Here is a 15,621-nt window from a genome sequence, read left to right on the forward strand (position 1 = left end):
GCTGCATTGCTAGGAGCGTTACCAGCAGACAGAGGGAAGTGATTCTTCCCCTTTTTTCGGCACTGGTGAGGCCACATCTGGAGTCCCGTGTCCAGTTTTGGGCCCCCCGCTACAGAAAGGATGTGGGGGAATTGGAGAGAGTCCAGCGGAGGGCAGCAAAAATAGCTGGGGTGGCTGAGGGACGGGACTAATGAGGAGAGGCAGAGGGAACCAGGCTGATTTAGTCTGCAGAAGAGAAGACCGAGGGGGATTGAATAGCAGCCTTCAACTCCCTGCAGGGGGGGTGCAAAGAGGAAGGAGCTGGACTGTCCTCAGTGGGGGCAGATGACGGAGCAACGGGCTCACGTTGCAGTAAGGGAAGTTGAGGTTGGATATTAGGAAAACCTCTCTCACTAGGAGGGTGGTGAAGCATTGGCCCAGGTTACCTAGAGAGGTGGTGGCATCTCCATCCTTGGAGGTTTTGAAGACCCGGGTAGACAAAGCCTTGGCTGGGATGATGTAGTTGGGGCCGGTCCTGCTCGGAGCAGGGGGGTGGACTCGATGTGACCTCCTGAGCTCCCGTCCCACCCTCGTCGTCTCTGATTCTGTGATTCTCTCTCGTCTCCTGCCGCCGGCAGGGCTACGCGCTACGCACTACGCGAGGGTGCAGATGGCAGCCCACCCCCCCCCAAAATGCCACAACCCGCCGACCATGCACAGACCTGTAGGTGCCGCGTGTGGTACAAATCGCGACTTTATTGTAATGCGGGCTGGTCAGAAAGCAGAGTCCTTACAGCAAGAGAATAACAAGCGTTAGGCACGGAGGGGCCGAGGCTCCGTGGGCGCTTAGCGGGTGAGGCCTCACGTGCTTTGTTTCGTATCTTGGGGCAATCCCGGAGCAGGGAGAGCAGGGCGGTCGAGGGAGCTTTAGTCTCTCCTCTGCTCGCTGGCCCTTCCGCTTTCATGGCTGTGCACGTGGGCTTTCAAGGCAGCACCAAGGCAACGTACAAATAGTCTGCAAGTGTCCCAGCCTGACCTGAGTCAGTACGGCCCACGCAGTCTGTCCTGTCGCTCCCGGGAAGACCCTGTCCCAGGCCGGCTGTCCAAGAGCAGGCAGCTGCGGCTGCAGAAGAAGGTCCCACTAAACATCTGGGTGGTCCGCCCAGATCTCAAGGAAGCCTCAGGAAAGGCGGCAGGGAGCTGGGATGAAGTTCTTCTCCATGGCACTTCCAGCAGGGTTTGCCAATGCCAGGGCATCGATCCAGCTGCTTTCCACGGCACCCAGCACCCAGCAAAATGGGCTGAGGTTGCTCTCACTTCACCAAGTGAGACCCAGGGCGACCTCCTGCCTGGCTATGGAAAGCAAGTCAGGCCTGGCTGCAGGGAGAGCTCAGCTGAGCACGACTTAACGGAGACACAGGCCTGCTTTTGCATTATCCAGTCCCGCGGAGATGCCCCTGGGCTCTTCCTTTGGAAGGCCGAGGCCTTGAGATCCCCCGTGGGCGAATACCCTGACTTGCAAAGCAAAAGCAAGCCCCGATATACAGGTTTGAACTGGTTACTTTGACCAGCTCCTCCAAAATAAATTATCTTTCAGAGTTTTATACACAGTCTCCAGGCAAGCAAAGGGGTCCGTGCCTGGCTTGGGACCCCGCATCCTCAGGGGGTCTTTGTCAAAGGACGAGGCATGGGGGGCTTCTTCGTTGTGCCAGGAGGGAGGCCTCGATCCTTGGGGGAGCCGGCTTGGTTCGCAGGCACTGGGCACAAATGGGATGGCTGGCTTTTTTGCTGGCTTATAGGCTATGGTTGGGGTTGAGGCTGAAGTCTGGATCCTCCCTCCTCACAGGAACACCTAGGGGGAGAGAGGCAGAGTCAGAGCACAGCCAGGCACCTCCCTGCACCCCAGACCGCATCGCTGCCCCGGGGCAGATGGACCTCGGGGACAGGGCTGGACACACACACATGGCCACAAACACGTCCAGTCAGACCCAGCTGCTGAGCATGTAAGTGCCCTGTCCTAGCTCCGACCCTAGGTGTTGGGGTTCAGGGCCCAAGCGGGGGTGGGAATGCAGGTGGGGAGGACTAGCAGCATGTCCTTCTATTCATCTGTCCATCCCCATACCCCATCCATCCATTTTTATATGTCCCTTTCCTTCCTTCCTTCCTTGGGGGCAGTCACACGGTTGCAGAAAGCAGAGGTTGGACTGGGTCTGAGCAGGGTTTTTCCCCCTGTTCCTCTCTCCCTTGTAGCCTCCAGCACTGCAGGCCTGGGAAGGTCTGATTCAGAGCCCATGCCCTGAGCTTACCAGCAAGGCACCCTAAACGTGGCAGGCCACGCCATCGACCCCCGGGAAAGTAGGGCTAGGACCCCGGCTGGCCTGAACCAGGCAGTGAGAGCTGCCTTTGCCACAGGAACATGAGGCCGTTTCCCCTGCAATGCCGGTGGGTCCCTGCAAGGTGAGGCCACATCTGGAAGCTGCCCTGCATAGCCAGCCTGGAGCCACAGTGCAGGGCCTGCTCAGCCAGTCCTCTTCAGCCCCCATTGCTACAGCGTGACGTGGGCCATGCACAGCCTGGGGCTGCTCCGGAGGCAGCACCTCTACCTGCCTGATGCTCTGGACCAGAGGGGTGAGCTCTCCTTTCTTGCAGGATGGGGACAGTTTGGAAAGACCCCAGCGGAGAGCAACCAAAATGATTAAAGGCTGGGAAACAGGACAAAGGAGGAAAGGCTGGAAGAGCTAGGGGTGTTTAGTCTGGAGAGGAGAAGGCGGAGGGCAGGACGGATGTGAGCACAGTCTGCAAAACATCTGCAGGATGAGCATGGGGAAGAGATTTTCTCTGTGGCCACAGGGGACACGACTAGAAGCAGCGGCCTCCAGCAGGGGAAACTGAGGCTGGAGGTGAGGAGGAACTCATTGGTTTGGAGCAGGGGATCGAGCACTGGATCGGGCTGCCCAGAGACCTCGGCACTTTCCAAGAGCAGGCTGGACCCCAAGGTCTGCGGTGATCCTGCCTTGAGCAGGGGCTGGGCTAGACGTGGCCTTCCAAGTTCCCTTCCAGCACAGCTTTCCTATGAGCCTATGAATCCCACACCCACTCAAAGGGCCCTGCTCCGTCACTCCAGATGTGGCAGGGACCGGGCTACAGGTTCCCAGGCAGGCCTGCCCTTGCCTGGCTCCCCTTCATACCCGTAACACCCAGGCTACAGACTCAGGGCCCACTGCAGGAGACCACGGGTGCCTGGATGATGGGCCAGTCTGATCCCGCTCAAGGACTGACCCCTCCACACGCCGTGTCCCCCCAACCCCCCTCCATCGCCCGGAGCGGAGCAGCTCCGGGACGTGGGAGTGCAGCCACTGGGTGTCAGCCTTCGCCAGCTGGCTGCGCCGTCGGGGCCGTGCCGGCCTGCGTTTCCAGCCCTGCTGATCTGATCCAGCCCTGGGTCTGGTCCAGGAGCAGCCGATGTCCCCAAAGGCTGGGACGTGGCCTTGTGGGGCTCAAGCGCCAGGCAAGCAGAAGGGCTGGGCAGCGGGCACTCTCCGCCTCCCCAACCCCTCATGCACCAGCTGGATGAGCATCCACAGACTGGCTCCATGCACACAGGTCCCGGCCCGGCACCGTGCACTGAATTCAACCTGCGGTCCCTTCCCGAGGGCTGGCCCGACTCCACACACGAGATCCAGCCATGGAGTGAACCCACGCGCCAGCACGGGGCCGTGTCCTCCAGCCCATCCTTGCGGTCCGGGCATTTGGCTGAGCTCAGTCAATGAATGCCACCACGGCTGCCTGTTTCCAGCCCGACAGGGAGCTCTGTGGGCAGGAGGACACAGCTTCCGCAGGCCAGACTTGGCGCCCAGGCTAGAGGTGGAGCACCACTGTCCTCAACCATCCCGTATCCAACCTCCTCTCAGGAAGCCCCAGCGCAGGGGATCCCCTGGCTCACCCGGGCAGCTTCTCCCACTGATCTGCTAAGGCGTCCCAAGCCTGTCGTCCCCTTGCTTCATGCCTGTCCCTCTGCAAGGAGGGAGAACATCTCCTCCCCTCTTCCCCAGCCGTCCTGTCCCTCTTCATCTCCCCTGCTCCCAGCTGAGCACCCCTGCACCCTGCTCCGTTCCAGCTGCTCCTCTGGATCCCCTCCAGCTGCTCCACATCCTCCGCGGAGAGCCAGGAGGGACCTGCCGTCCTCTGGCTGCTGCCCCCCAGGGCTGCACAGAGCCCCCCTGGGCCACCAGCCTGGCTGCTGGCAACCGCAGCACTGTGCCACGCCATGCCCTGGGTGGGTGCAATGGGGAAGGGACCCCGGGCTCATTGCTTTGCTGTGAGATCCACCCTTTAGTGAGCAATGGGGGAATCCATCCCTATGCACGCCCCACCCCAAAGCACCCGGCCCGGCCCTATGGTGTCTGCCTGCCCCAGCTGCGAGGTGGGCAAGGTGCCCTCTCCTCTTCTCATCACACCTCCTAGCCCCTCATGCTACCTTGGGGGGAGACAGAGTTGGGGCACCACAGCATGGAGACAGCCACCGGGAGGGGTTTGGCCCCCTGGCAAGGCAGGTGCCTTGCAGAAGAGCGCCAGGCACATTTCCACTCAGCCCTGGCATCTGCAAGCGAGGTGGCAGAGACTGGTGTCCACACAGGCCAACGCGCTTGGGGTAGACCTGCAAGCAGCAGGAGAAGGCAGGAGCTGTGGGCCCTCGAATGCTGCGGTTTGGTGGGGGCTCATTAGGCAGCACTTTCTGGGGAAAAGGCCAGTTTCAGCCCAGCCTGAAGCATCCTGCGCTTGCTATGGTGACAGTCCACGACCAAGGCGTAAAGTTGGGAGAAACACTGTGTACTGAGAAAGTCCCCATTTAAAGAGACTCCACCAGGAGACCGGCACAACAGCTTCCTTTCAATGAGACTCTGGAGCTCGGTTCATATTGCAGCAGCCCGGGAGGACAGCAAATTAAAATTGTGACCACGAGCTTGTCCCCCAAGCATCTAAATCACCGGCTATTCAGGAGCAAAAACGTGCCAGGCACGGGGAGATGTACTGCTCGCCTCCAGTGCAAAGCAGAGCATGCAAGCTCCCTTTGCTGCGGCAGTGAGGGAGGTGATGCCAATTGTAGCCCTGGCAGCTAGGGAGGAACTGAGTCTACCTACATGTGTGTTTGCGGGAAGCGACACAAGTCAGGCCTCCTGATGGTCCTTTTGGGTGTCACAGCCCAAATGTGGCTCATTTTAGAAACCATGAGGGTTGGAAGGGACCTCAGGAGGTGACACTGAGTCCAACCCCCTGCTTCAAGCAGGACCAGCCCCAGCTACATCATCCCAGCCAAGGCTTTGTCCTAAAAACCTCCAAGGATGGAGACTCCACCACCTCTCTGGGGAGCCTGTTGCAGTGCTTCACCACCCTCCTAGTGAGAAAGTTTCTCCTAATATCCAACAACTTCCCTTGCTGCAACGTGAGCCCATTGCTCCTTGTCCTGTCATCTGCCCCCGCTGAGGACAGTCCAGCTCCGTCCTCTTTGCAACCTCCCTGCAGGGGCCGCGTCTACACGAGAAGCTTACTGCACAGTAGCTCGTTAGTACGGTGCAGTAACGCCACGGGGCACAAACCGTGACGCGACGCTACTGAGCAGTCGTGACGAGCTATTGCACAGCCAGCGTCACCCGGAAGCCGTGCAGGGACACTACTGCGACTGCGCAGTCATTTAGCGCTTGGTTATGCAAGTCCTAAATGACGGCGCGGTAACAACTGTGCAGTCTCGTGTAGACGTGGCCAGGGAGTTGAACGCTGCTATTCGATCCCTGTTCAGTCTTCCCTTATTCAGACTAAATAAACCCAGTTCCTTCAGCCTCTCCGCAAAAATCATGTGCCACAGCCCCCAAACCATATTTGTTACCGATTCTCCAATTTGTCCACTCCTTTTCTGGCCCATAAATGGACACAGGACTCCAGATGTGGCCTTTCCAGTCCTGAATAGAAGGGGAAGAATCACTGCCCTCAAGCTGCTGGCACCGCTCCTACCCATGCAGCCCAATCCTAATTTTTTTGGGAAGAAACCACCGTTCCATTAACGCAAGAAACAACCGCGCCCTTATGGGAAGAAACGTACCTACAGACACAAATGCAAACACTATCATGCGGAAGGAGGTCAGCCTCCGTGGCCTGCAGCTAATGAGCTCTGGTCTTTGTGCAGAAGAAAGGCTGCTGGAAATGCAAGCCCATCGGATCCCAGTCTAGAGCTCCGGTCTGTCAAGAAGGAGAGGAAAAGCTCCCACTGAAAACAAATCGGAAACTGGATCCGATGCTTTGCGGGGCGGAGAGAAAAGTGAAACCTCCTGCAAGACTCACAGACTTGGTTAAAGAACTGAAGAGAAATGAGAACCTCTCCTCCGTTAACGGGTTTTTGCAGTTATTGGGAAGACACAGCGACAGACGCTATAACTCAGAGAGGCTCCCCAGCAGGAGAACGAGGATGTTGGGAATTGGGAGACGGTCCCTGGAGTTAAGAAGCACTTAGGTCAGTTAAAGCCAGACAAAGGGTCTGCATAAGTTGCCTACTGCTCCACAAGTAAAGCTTGGTGTTGAATTCCTACTTCCATGTGCTTGGGTTTGTTGAACCTTGCGATCACCGCACACTGGGCACGTACGGCCAGTCCCAACAGCCTGTTGGACGTGCCCTGGGGGGAGCAGCGGTGCATCTGGCTTTCCTTAGGGGATCTGGCCCAGCGGGGTGGGTCGGGGGGAAGGGACCCTGCGTGTCTCCTTCTTCTTTTGTCTTCCCTTTTATAGGAAGCAAAGACATGAAAAGTGAAAAACTGCGATGGCATCTCCTTTGCTTCCCGCTGGGTCCCAGGTGCCTTCGCCCGACATCCAGCTAGGAAACCCCAACGTGTTTCAAAGACATTCCTCTCGCTTTAAATGAATGCAGCTGAGATCCTGAGGGCCCGCGACTAGCAGACACTTTAATGATGGCTAGGGCAGGGCGATGTAACCCTATCTCCGGTTTAACGTTAACTAATCCTGACATGCTCCGTGTTTTAGTGCCCAGAGGAGCCCCAGCCTCCGGGACTGGCTTAGCAGTAAGCGCTGCACACGGCGGAGTCAGGATAGAAGTGGTCGCTGGAGCTATTGGGACCGGGGAAGGAGCTTAACGAGCTGAGCCCTGGTAGATCCACACTTCCAGTCCCCGGCACTGGGGAATAGAGCAGCTAGGGTTAGAGGATGCTTGGAAAAAGCAGGAGCAGCAGGGTCCTCCTGTTGAGCGGGGCAGTAATTCAGGGGTCTCCTAAAGAGATCCTTCTTCTTTCTGCCACGGCGGGGATGCTCGTTGCGTCTTGGACCCGCGCTGATTCTCCCCCCTGACATTGCAGCACTGTTTTCTCCCCCAGGATGCTGGCACGGCCACCACGCCGGATGTCCGTGGTTGCACCCAGCTTCCACCGCGAGACCCCCGGGCTTGTGAACAGCGGGAGTGAACTGCGGCCAGGCCTACACAGCAAAAGTCGTGGCCACAAGACCTCTCCGCGGCCGATGCGACCCCCTGCCTGCTGTTCTGGGCACAAGGCAACCCCCTTCTTTCTTCCCCGCAGCCACATGTGGGTATCCGCACCCTCGGAGTTACACGTGTAGTGGGTCCCCATGCGTGGAACGGCTCGCAGCAGGAAAACGCGGACCCACACGGACCCAGCATCACCGCACTGAGAGAGGACAGCCGGGAGCCCTTGCACTGTCATGTATGCCCCGTGGCTGGGCTTGACTGAAGAGAGGCGAACCCACGAGTGGACACCGGCTGGGTGAGACGCGGGGCTGCCCTGCCCTGGCGAGCGTCTCCAGCCGCACCATGGGCTGGAGTGGACGACTCGGGGACGTCCAGCCTGTGGAAGTGGCATTCATGACTCAGTCCTGATAGCTCTGGGTTATAATCACCGCCTTCCCCAGGGCAGAGCAGCACTGGCGAACCCTGGGGCAGACATGAGATGCCTGCATGCACCCACGCACAGATACACGCATGCACACGCCCGCCCGCAGGTGCATGCACACACGACATGCACACAGAAACACGTGCACAGATGTATGTATGCACAGATACACATTGACACAGATGCATGTCAACACAGTCGTGCACACAGATGCATGCAAACACACATGTGCACACAAAGGCACGGACATACACGCACAGATAGATGCATGCACACACAGACATGCAGATTTACGTGCGCATAAATGCATGCACACACACAAATGCACAGATGCCTGCAGAGTCACGTGCACACACACAGATGAATGCACACACAGGCATGTGCCCTGACACACGCACAGATACATGCAGGCACACACGCGTATGATGGACATGTACACACGCAGGGGCACACACAGATGCATGTGCACAGACACATGCACATACATGCACGTGGACACACAGATGCACACACACAGATGTACGTGTGCACACAGATACACACACAGATGCATGCCAACACACAGACACATGTCCGCACACATGCACAGATGCATGCAGACACACATGCATGCACACACAGACATGCAAAGCCGCACATGCGCACAGATGCCTGCACACTCGGACGTGCACACAGATGCACACGTGCGCACCCACAGATACATGCATATCCCCACCTACCTGCGGAACAGCCCAGCAGCAGCTCCCCACCTCTGCCCCCCACAACACCCAGGCTATGCTGAGCTCCCCTTCGCACCTCTCACTCAGTCGGAAAAACTGATGCAAGGACAAATGACTCATCCCAGCCCCTCACTGCCGCGCGCTCCGGGCCAGTGCCCTTGGTTGCTTATTTATAACCCATCAAAGGAGCCGGACGCAGAACAAGGGGGCAAAGGGTGATGCCCAGGGGGGCTGGAGGCAGATCCCCTCCCCTGGGGCGCCAGCCAGTGGGTGATTCTCACGGGACCGCGCAGGACTGCACGGAGCAGCGCCTGGAGCTGGCAGCCTGCCCCGCCAGGCTCCAGGAATCCCCCCTTCTACCTTGCTCTGATGTTTTCCCCAGGCCCCTGTGCAGGAGGACTTCATAGATGACACCCCAGGGCCCAAAGGCTGGAGGCAGCTCTGGGACAGTCCTGCAGCGAAGACGCAGGGTGGCAAATGCCCGCATCCCAGCACACCTGGAGCTGCAGCCCTAAACCATATACGTGTACAAGCGCCCCTGGTGCCTGGGCTTGCCTGGCATTGCAGAGCCTGAGACTCGGAGCTGAACATCCCAATAGCGGGTAACGAGGACCCTGGGTGCCCTGGGTGGGGGGTGCCCAGCACTTACCTCCTCAGCTAGGGGTCTCCGTGCTGGGGCAGTGTGGGCTCCCAGGGGCCAGGCCTGTACCCCGCTCTCCGCACCAATGCAAACAGGCTGCAGAGGTGTGGCCGGAGAAGCAGAACCCTCCACCGCTGGCACAGCGTCGGGGCGAGGGCATTTCTCAGAGGGCAGGGAGAGGCGATGGGCAGACTGCTAAGCCAGAGGCCAGGGCTGGGGTCCGCGGGACACTGAAGGGAGCCAAAAAGCCCTGGCTTCACCCCACAGGCTGCTTGAGAGAGGACAGGCTTTTCTGAGCTAGCTCAGAGCGCTTGGAAACCCTGGCGGGACCCCCCAGAGCTGCCCACTGGTCTCAGCGGGAACATGCCCACATGCCACAGTGCTGAGAGAAAACCTGCTCGTTGCCCAAGATCTGGAGCTGGACCCTCCTCTTTGCACAGCAGCCTTCCCCCCCTCCACTGAGCCATTTGCCCTCACCAGGAACAGGGGTGGGAAAGGGGCCGCGTCTACCCTGATTTACAGTGGTCACCCCGAATCACCGCGCTGGCAGCCACGTGCCATCTGGCTCGGCTACCTACCCGCTGCCTTCCCGGCCTGGTTTCGCGGTCGCGGGCCGTGCCCGTGGGGAATCTCCTTGCTAGGCTCTAGCTCCCAGTGCATCCCTTCCCCACCTGCGGATGGAGGAGGAAGCCTCCCCTAGCCCTTTGCTGGCTGATACTTTAACACGGTGCAAAAAGAATGATTTAAAAATGACAAGGGGAAGAAATAAGCAGCCTCCAGACCCGACCTCATCCCAACCCCAAAGGGCTACTGTCCCTAGGAGGCACGTTTCAGCACCCGCGGGGGCCTCTGCGCGTCCTGAGCTAGCCGAAGCGGTGGAAGAGCCCAGGAGCGCCTCACCCTGCGGCTCTCCTGCTGCAGCCTCACCTCCTCCCGGGAGGGAACCAGGCCTGTATTTTAATGGACTCAAAATGATCCTTCCTTCCCCCTCGAACGCACGAGCACAGCAGACTTCAAACGGGATTCTTCTCGCCCGGGAGGCCTCAATCTCTCCTTCCCCCGATTACGTCTCCTGTTTAACAAGGGCATAGCTGCATTCAGCAGCCTTTGATATTTTATAGGCACAGTTCCAGGAGAGACCAGTCTGCTTGCAGACCCAGTGGTCATTAGCTGCTTTGCATTATAAAATTACAGCTCCGCGGCAAGCACTGGTTTCGTTAGCTCGCTAGGGAGATAAGGCCAACTTGCTTTTGCTGTGGGCTCTTTCTCCTTTTGTCCTGTGCTTCAGAAGCTCCCCTATCCTTATCGCCTGCCCTAACTGGCCTGCTGCAGGCATGTCCAGTATGAACCGTCATCTGCCGTGCTGAAGGATATATCCTCAAGCAGCCCCGGCTGCCAGCTAGAGTCCTAGATTAGGACTATTACCCGCACCGATAGATAGCTCCAAGCTTACTGGGCTAACGGCACTAAGAACCTCTTGTAAATGGAAAGGTCTTTAGCTCGCCTGCACGTCACGGGACGGAAATGCCTGCCAAGCACAACCTGGCTGAAACCAATAAGCCTGCCTACGGACACGGCATTGCACAGCGTGGCACGCGTGCCTCTGGCATGGCAAACCGACGGGCAAGTGGAGGCACAAGGCTGTGGTCCCAGGTGCCACCTTCCCCCTCCCCACCATGAGATAGGTCGGAGATAAAAAGGGCGGCGGGATCCTCCAGCAAAAGCTTTCACGTGTCTGATGAAGCGAACTCTAGTTCACGAAAGCTTGGGCTCTCTCTAGATCTATAAAAGGGGCAGATCTCCCTTGCCTTCTGCCCGACTTCAGGCTTACATGGTGAACTACCTCTTGCTGCTCAAGCAAAAGCTACCAATGGGTTTAAAAGACATGCGTGTGCATGCACACATGCCTGTGTGTGTCTATATGCAGGGATTGGGCAGGCACAAGTCCCGATACCCCTTGTAGCTGCTATGTGAATGAGCACGAGACCCCAGCTGTTTCGGTGATGGCTCCTGGCATAACACGCTGTCCTTGATTTTAAAGCAATGGCAATGAGTAGACTCACTGCCTCACCCTGCAGATCAGCAGCAGTATCTCCGGAGCGGCCTTCGGTCCCAGGGTGAAGAGAGGATGGCAGGGAAAGGCACCAGGCTCGGGGCCGTACTGCCAGGCAGGGAGTGGTTTACCAGGAGAAGGTGCCAGGCTGGCAAAGCGGAGCGTGCCACGACCTCTGTAGCCAGCTCACGCTCCCTTGGACGGCAAAGACTGCAACGTATGTGAGCAACAGGATTGCACGTGGGCGCCTAAATCCACTCAGCTGCCCAAGAGGCAGAGCCGGAGTGGGTCCTTTAAGTCTGGGATGGAGTCAGCAAAAGCATCCCTATATTCACAGCCTGCCACAAATTTAGGGAGCCCTGAATACCTGGAGGGGTCTAGACGGTGCATCACTGTGGAATTACAGGCCAGAGGGTGAGCGCCGGGCCAGGGTTTGCTTACGACTCTCATAGTTTTCATGCATCGAAAACTTTGGTCCTTCAACAGCACGGTCGGACTGGAAGGGACTTCCCAGAGGTCATCAAGGCCAACCGCCCATCAGAGGCAGGATCAACTCTATCCAAACCGTCGTACACAAATCCATGGTCCAGCTGAGCTATAAAATGACCCGGTCCACCCTGATACAACCACAGGACACCTAACTAGTCCCCTCCCAGGGGAAGGGGCTGGAAGAGTAAGGGCAGCTCAAGGTCTTTGTCACCGGTGACTTATATTATCGGGGGCGGAAAAGGTGGTTTTCCCATCTGAAAGTGCTGGGTCAGCTTCTACCTCAGTGCCTAAACCCCTTGGCAAGCCCGTCCCTAAATCCCGCAGCCAGGAGCCGCTTTGAGTAAAGAGAAGGCAGCAGGCCCAGAGGTAGCTGGCCGTGATGAGCCGTGGGTTTGATGCACTGGAGAGGTTTGTTCCCTGCTGTCCAGAGCGACTGGCATTTGTGGCCGGCTGGTTTGCTGCAGTCTGAAGGGGGGGTGGGAAAAAGCAAGTCTCTGGTCCCTGCCCCCTTTGCTCAGAGCCCTCCCAGGGGCTGGCTGAGGGAGAGGGGAGTTAGGCGCCTGCCTTCCCCGGCGGACCGTGCAGGCTGAGGCTCACGGGTCTACGTCGGCCCAGCTCTTGTGCTTCCACCACGTCCTTATTATGTGCGTCGCTGCCCGCTCGCCTTTACCCTGCAGAGCCTCGATGGGGCCAGCCAGGCACACACACGCGTCGGGGCTGGTGTAAGGAAAGCACGTAGCTTCACCCCGAAACAGGACAAGGGATGCCCCAGATCCTGCCCCTTGCCCCTGCAGGTGCCTGGCTCTGATATCAAGGACGCCAGCTTACCCTGGGCTGACTCCACGGGCTAAACGCCGTAACCCAGGGAGGGCAAAGCCCCGGAGGAAGGCGCTCGAGTGAGCTGGGGTGCAGGGATCAGGTCCTAATCCCTACACCCAGAACTCAAAGCAACCAAACAGGAGACGAGGCGCCTGAATTGCCGCCGGGTCTGGATGCTGCTGGAAGGGGGGGGGACTGCTGCTAACACGGAGGCCAGCTCCAAGCGAGCATCCAGCGGCACCTGAGCCAGAGACGCGGCCGTATGGAGTTAGGCAAAGGGCCCGCGATAACCAGAGCTGCTGGAGGGGCTGTCAGCAGGACAGGCAGGGCCAGGAAGCCTCCTGTGCTCGGGCTTTAGCTAGCGAGGAGGCCGGGACTCTCCCCAGCATTTCGGGGCTAGCCAGGGCCTTCCTACACCGGCTCCTCCGGCCCCTGCTTCCTTTTGCCCTTGTCCCAGTTGGGGGGCATGGAGTTGCCAGCAGCTCCCAGCTGCCACAGGGTCTATAGGGAACGGGTGAGGATGGGCGAGGGCTTTCCCCCTCCTTTTATAAGCCCGTGGATGGGAGCTGGAAGGCACGGAGGGGCCGCGCTCGGAGGGCATTTGCTTGGGGCAAGACGGTCGGTATTCATGTGGGAAGCAGGGCTTGCGAGGCTTTCGCTGGGAGAGACGGGACAAGAGCTTCCAGGCTCCACGCGCCTCCCCCAGGCCTGCCGGGAAGCCCTTCGGTCCGAGTTAGACAATCGCCTCGATCCGACAAGGACCGGGACTCTGCGCAGGGTGCCCAGCAGAGAGGAGACAAGACCGATCCTCGCCAGTCCTGCTTCTCTCATGCCCGCAAGACCATGGCGGCTACCGCAGGGCTAGCACGGGGGCCCGGCTCGTGATCTTGCTGCCTTCCTGGAGAGCGCCAGGCCTGTTATATCACGCAGGCCCCGGACGCCGCTGGGAGAGGTGGGGGCACTGCAGCCTGCCCCCATTGCACAGCGCTTGGGGAGATGCCAGCCACCCCATGACTTGAGCCGAGTCCCCTCCTGCCCCCCACCGTATTACATCAGGATCGGGCTCCGTCTGCTGCGAGAACGGCCCGGGCAGCTGGATGTATCCCGTGGGCCTGATCCTGGACTGGTTTAACACCGCCGCCGAGCTTAGCAGGCGCCCTGACGGACATTGCCACCCCAAGGTCCGTGACAAGGGGCGCTCACATCCTTACACCTTTACTCTCACCCTTTCCCCGGCCGGCCCCATTGCCTCCTCTCGGCCGGATCCATCCCCGCAGGCCTCCCGCTGTGGAAGGAGCGCTGCTACCTGGCCCGAGCGCCATCTTTTGCATGCGGCTGTGCATTTGATGCTTCCCGAATGCCCTCCCCTCCGCCCCCCACCAGGCACCCGGAGCAGGAGAGAGCCGGGCAGTGCCCGCGGCTGGCCATACTCACCCCGGGGCGGCTCAGTGGGAGGCTGACATGGACCAGGCCCCCTCCATCCTCCAGACGGAGAAGGCGTAGCTGAGGCGCTCGTGGGCCAGGTAGTTGCAGCTGGCGATCTTGTGGTCCAGCTCGTCGCTCTGCAGCACCTGGTAGAGGAAGTCGATGTAGCGGGCAGCCAGCTTGAGGGTCTGGATCTTGCTGAGCTTGTCGGAGGGCAGCGTGGGGATGATCTTGCGCAGCTCGGCGAAGGCGTCGTTGAGGGACTGGGTGCGCTGCCTCTCCCGCACGTTGGCGATGACCCGCTGGGTGTGCGCGTCCTCGAAGGACGGTGGCACGGGGCTGCGCTTGCTGCGCTTGCCCTGGGGCGACGGGGCTCCGCGCTCCTCCGCCGCCTGGCTCAGCTGCCCCCGCTTACGGAGGCCTTTCTTGGGCGGCCGCTCGCCCTCCTCCTCGCTGCTGGCCGCGCTGCCTTCGGGGGACTCCGGGCACATGCTCTCCTCTTTCATCTCGCCCCGGCCGCTCTCACCTGGTGGGCGACGGGGTCCCGGGCCTCGCAGGACCTCACCGGCTTGCCACCACCGCTGGGCATCGGGCGAGACCTCCAGGCCCCACCGGCTCCGGGCGCGCCGTGTCCCCCGTGCCGAGCGTCTTCCGGAGCCTCCCCAAACTTCAAGGATCTGGGTCCGTTGTGCCTTTGGGCGTCGGAGAGGAGGGACGTTCGAATAAACTCGGTGGATATCTTTTGCTGATAGGGCAGGGAGGGCCGGGGGAGGGGCCGGGCGCAGACCAATGCAGCCGTGCACGGTAAATGCAAACATCAGAGGAGCTTATGGGTTCCAGATTTCCTCCTTCCCTCCCCCACCAGCACACCCCAAGCCCTTAGGCACAGATGCTCCTGCCTGCTGCCCGGACGTCGGGGGCAGCTCCCTGGGCTCCGGGGGGAAGAAGCGTCTCGGCGCTCCTGGCCCTGCGCCAGTAGGGCACCAACCTTCGCCCGCCCGACTCCGACTTGCATCCAAGTCTCTCACCTGCAACGGATGGGACTGGAAACATGGAGCAGCGTTGGCTGCCTCCGGCCGGGAGGCCCTTTCTCCAAGTCCAAGGGTGGATGCGGTGGCTTCAGGAGAGCGCCCAGTCTCCCAGGGCAGGAGCGGCAGCTCCTTGGAAGGACACGTTAGCAAAGAGACCATCAAGCCCAAGAGCTATAAGGATGCATTCGGGAAGACGTGCTGCTGGCTAAGGGCATGGCAGGTACCTGCTTCGCACCTGCACCCGGGCTAGGGCTGGTGACTCCAGCTGGCCTCCGGGTGAGCCGAAACAGGCTCCTGGGCTTGTGGTGGGACCCACCGAGCACATCTACCTGGACTTTATACTCCTCTCCCCTGGGGTGAATGTTACCTAGAGCCGTGGGGCTGGAAGAGACCTGCAGAGGTCATGTCTAGTCCACCCCCTGCCCAACACGGGATCGGCCCTGTCCAAACCACCCCAGGCCCATCCGTCATCTGACCTCTTAGCAAAATGACTGTCACCCCCCGATGCAACACGAGACACCGCTCCCCAACCTGCCCCCGGGAAAGCAAGGGGGACCAC

The 15,621-nt window shown here is 59.8% G+C and overlaps 1 protein-coding gene across 1 annotated transcript; it reads right to left on the reverse strand.

Annotated features, from left to right (window-relative positions):
• Window positions 1–715: 715 nt before the first annotated feature.
• LOC102571648 (twist-related protein 2) lies at window positions 716–14,747 on the reverse strand. Its single transcript, XM_006266773.4, has 2 exons — window positions 14,041–14,747; window positions 716–1,831 (listed from the first exon to the last, which is right to left on the reverse strand). Exon 1 carries the CDS (start codon window positions 14,535–14,537, stop codon window positions 14,052–14,054), a length of 486 nt encoding a protein of 161 aa, XP_006266835.1. The 5' UTR covers window positions 14,538–14,747; the 3' UTR covers window positions 716–1,831; window positions 14,041–14,051.
• Window positions 14,748–15,621: the final 874 nt, after the last annotated feature.

Source organism: Alligator mississippiensis, chromosome 15 (assembly GCF_030867095.1).
Source record: "Alligator mississippiensis isolate rAllMis1 chromosome 15, rAllMis1, whole genome shotgun sequence".
Taxonomy (NCBI): Eukaryota; Metazoa; Chordata; order Crocodylia; family Alligatoridae; genus Alligator; species Alligator mississippiensis.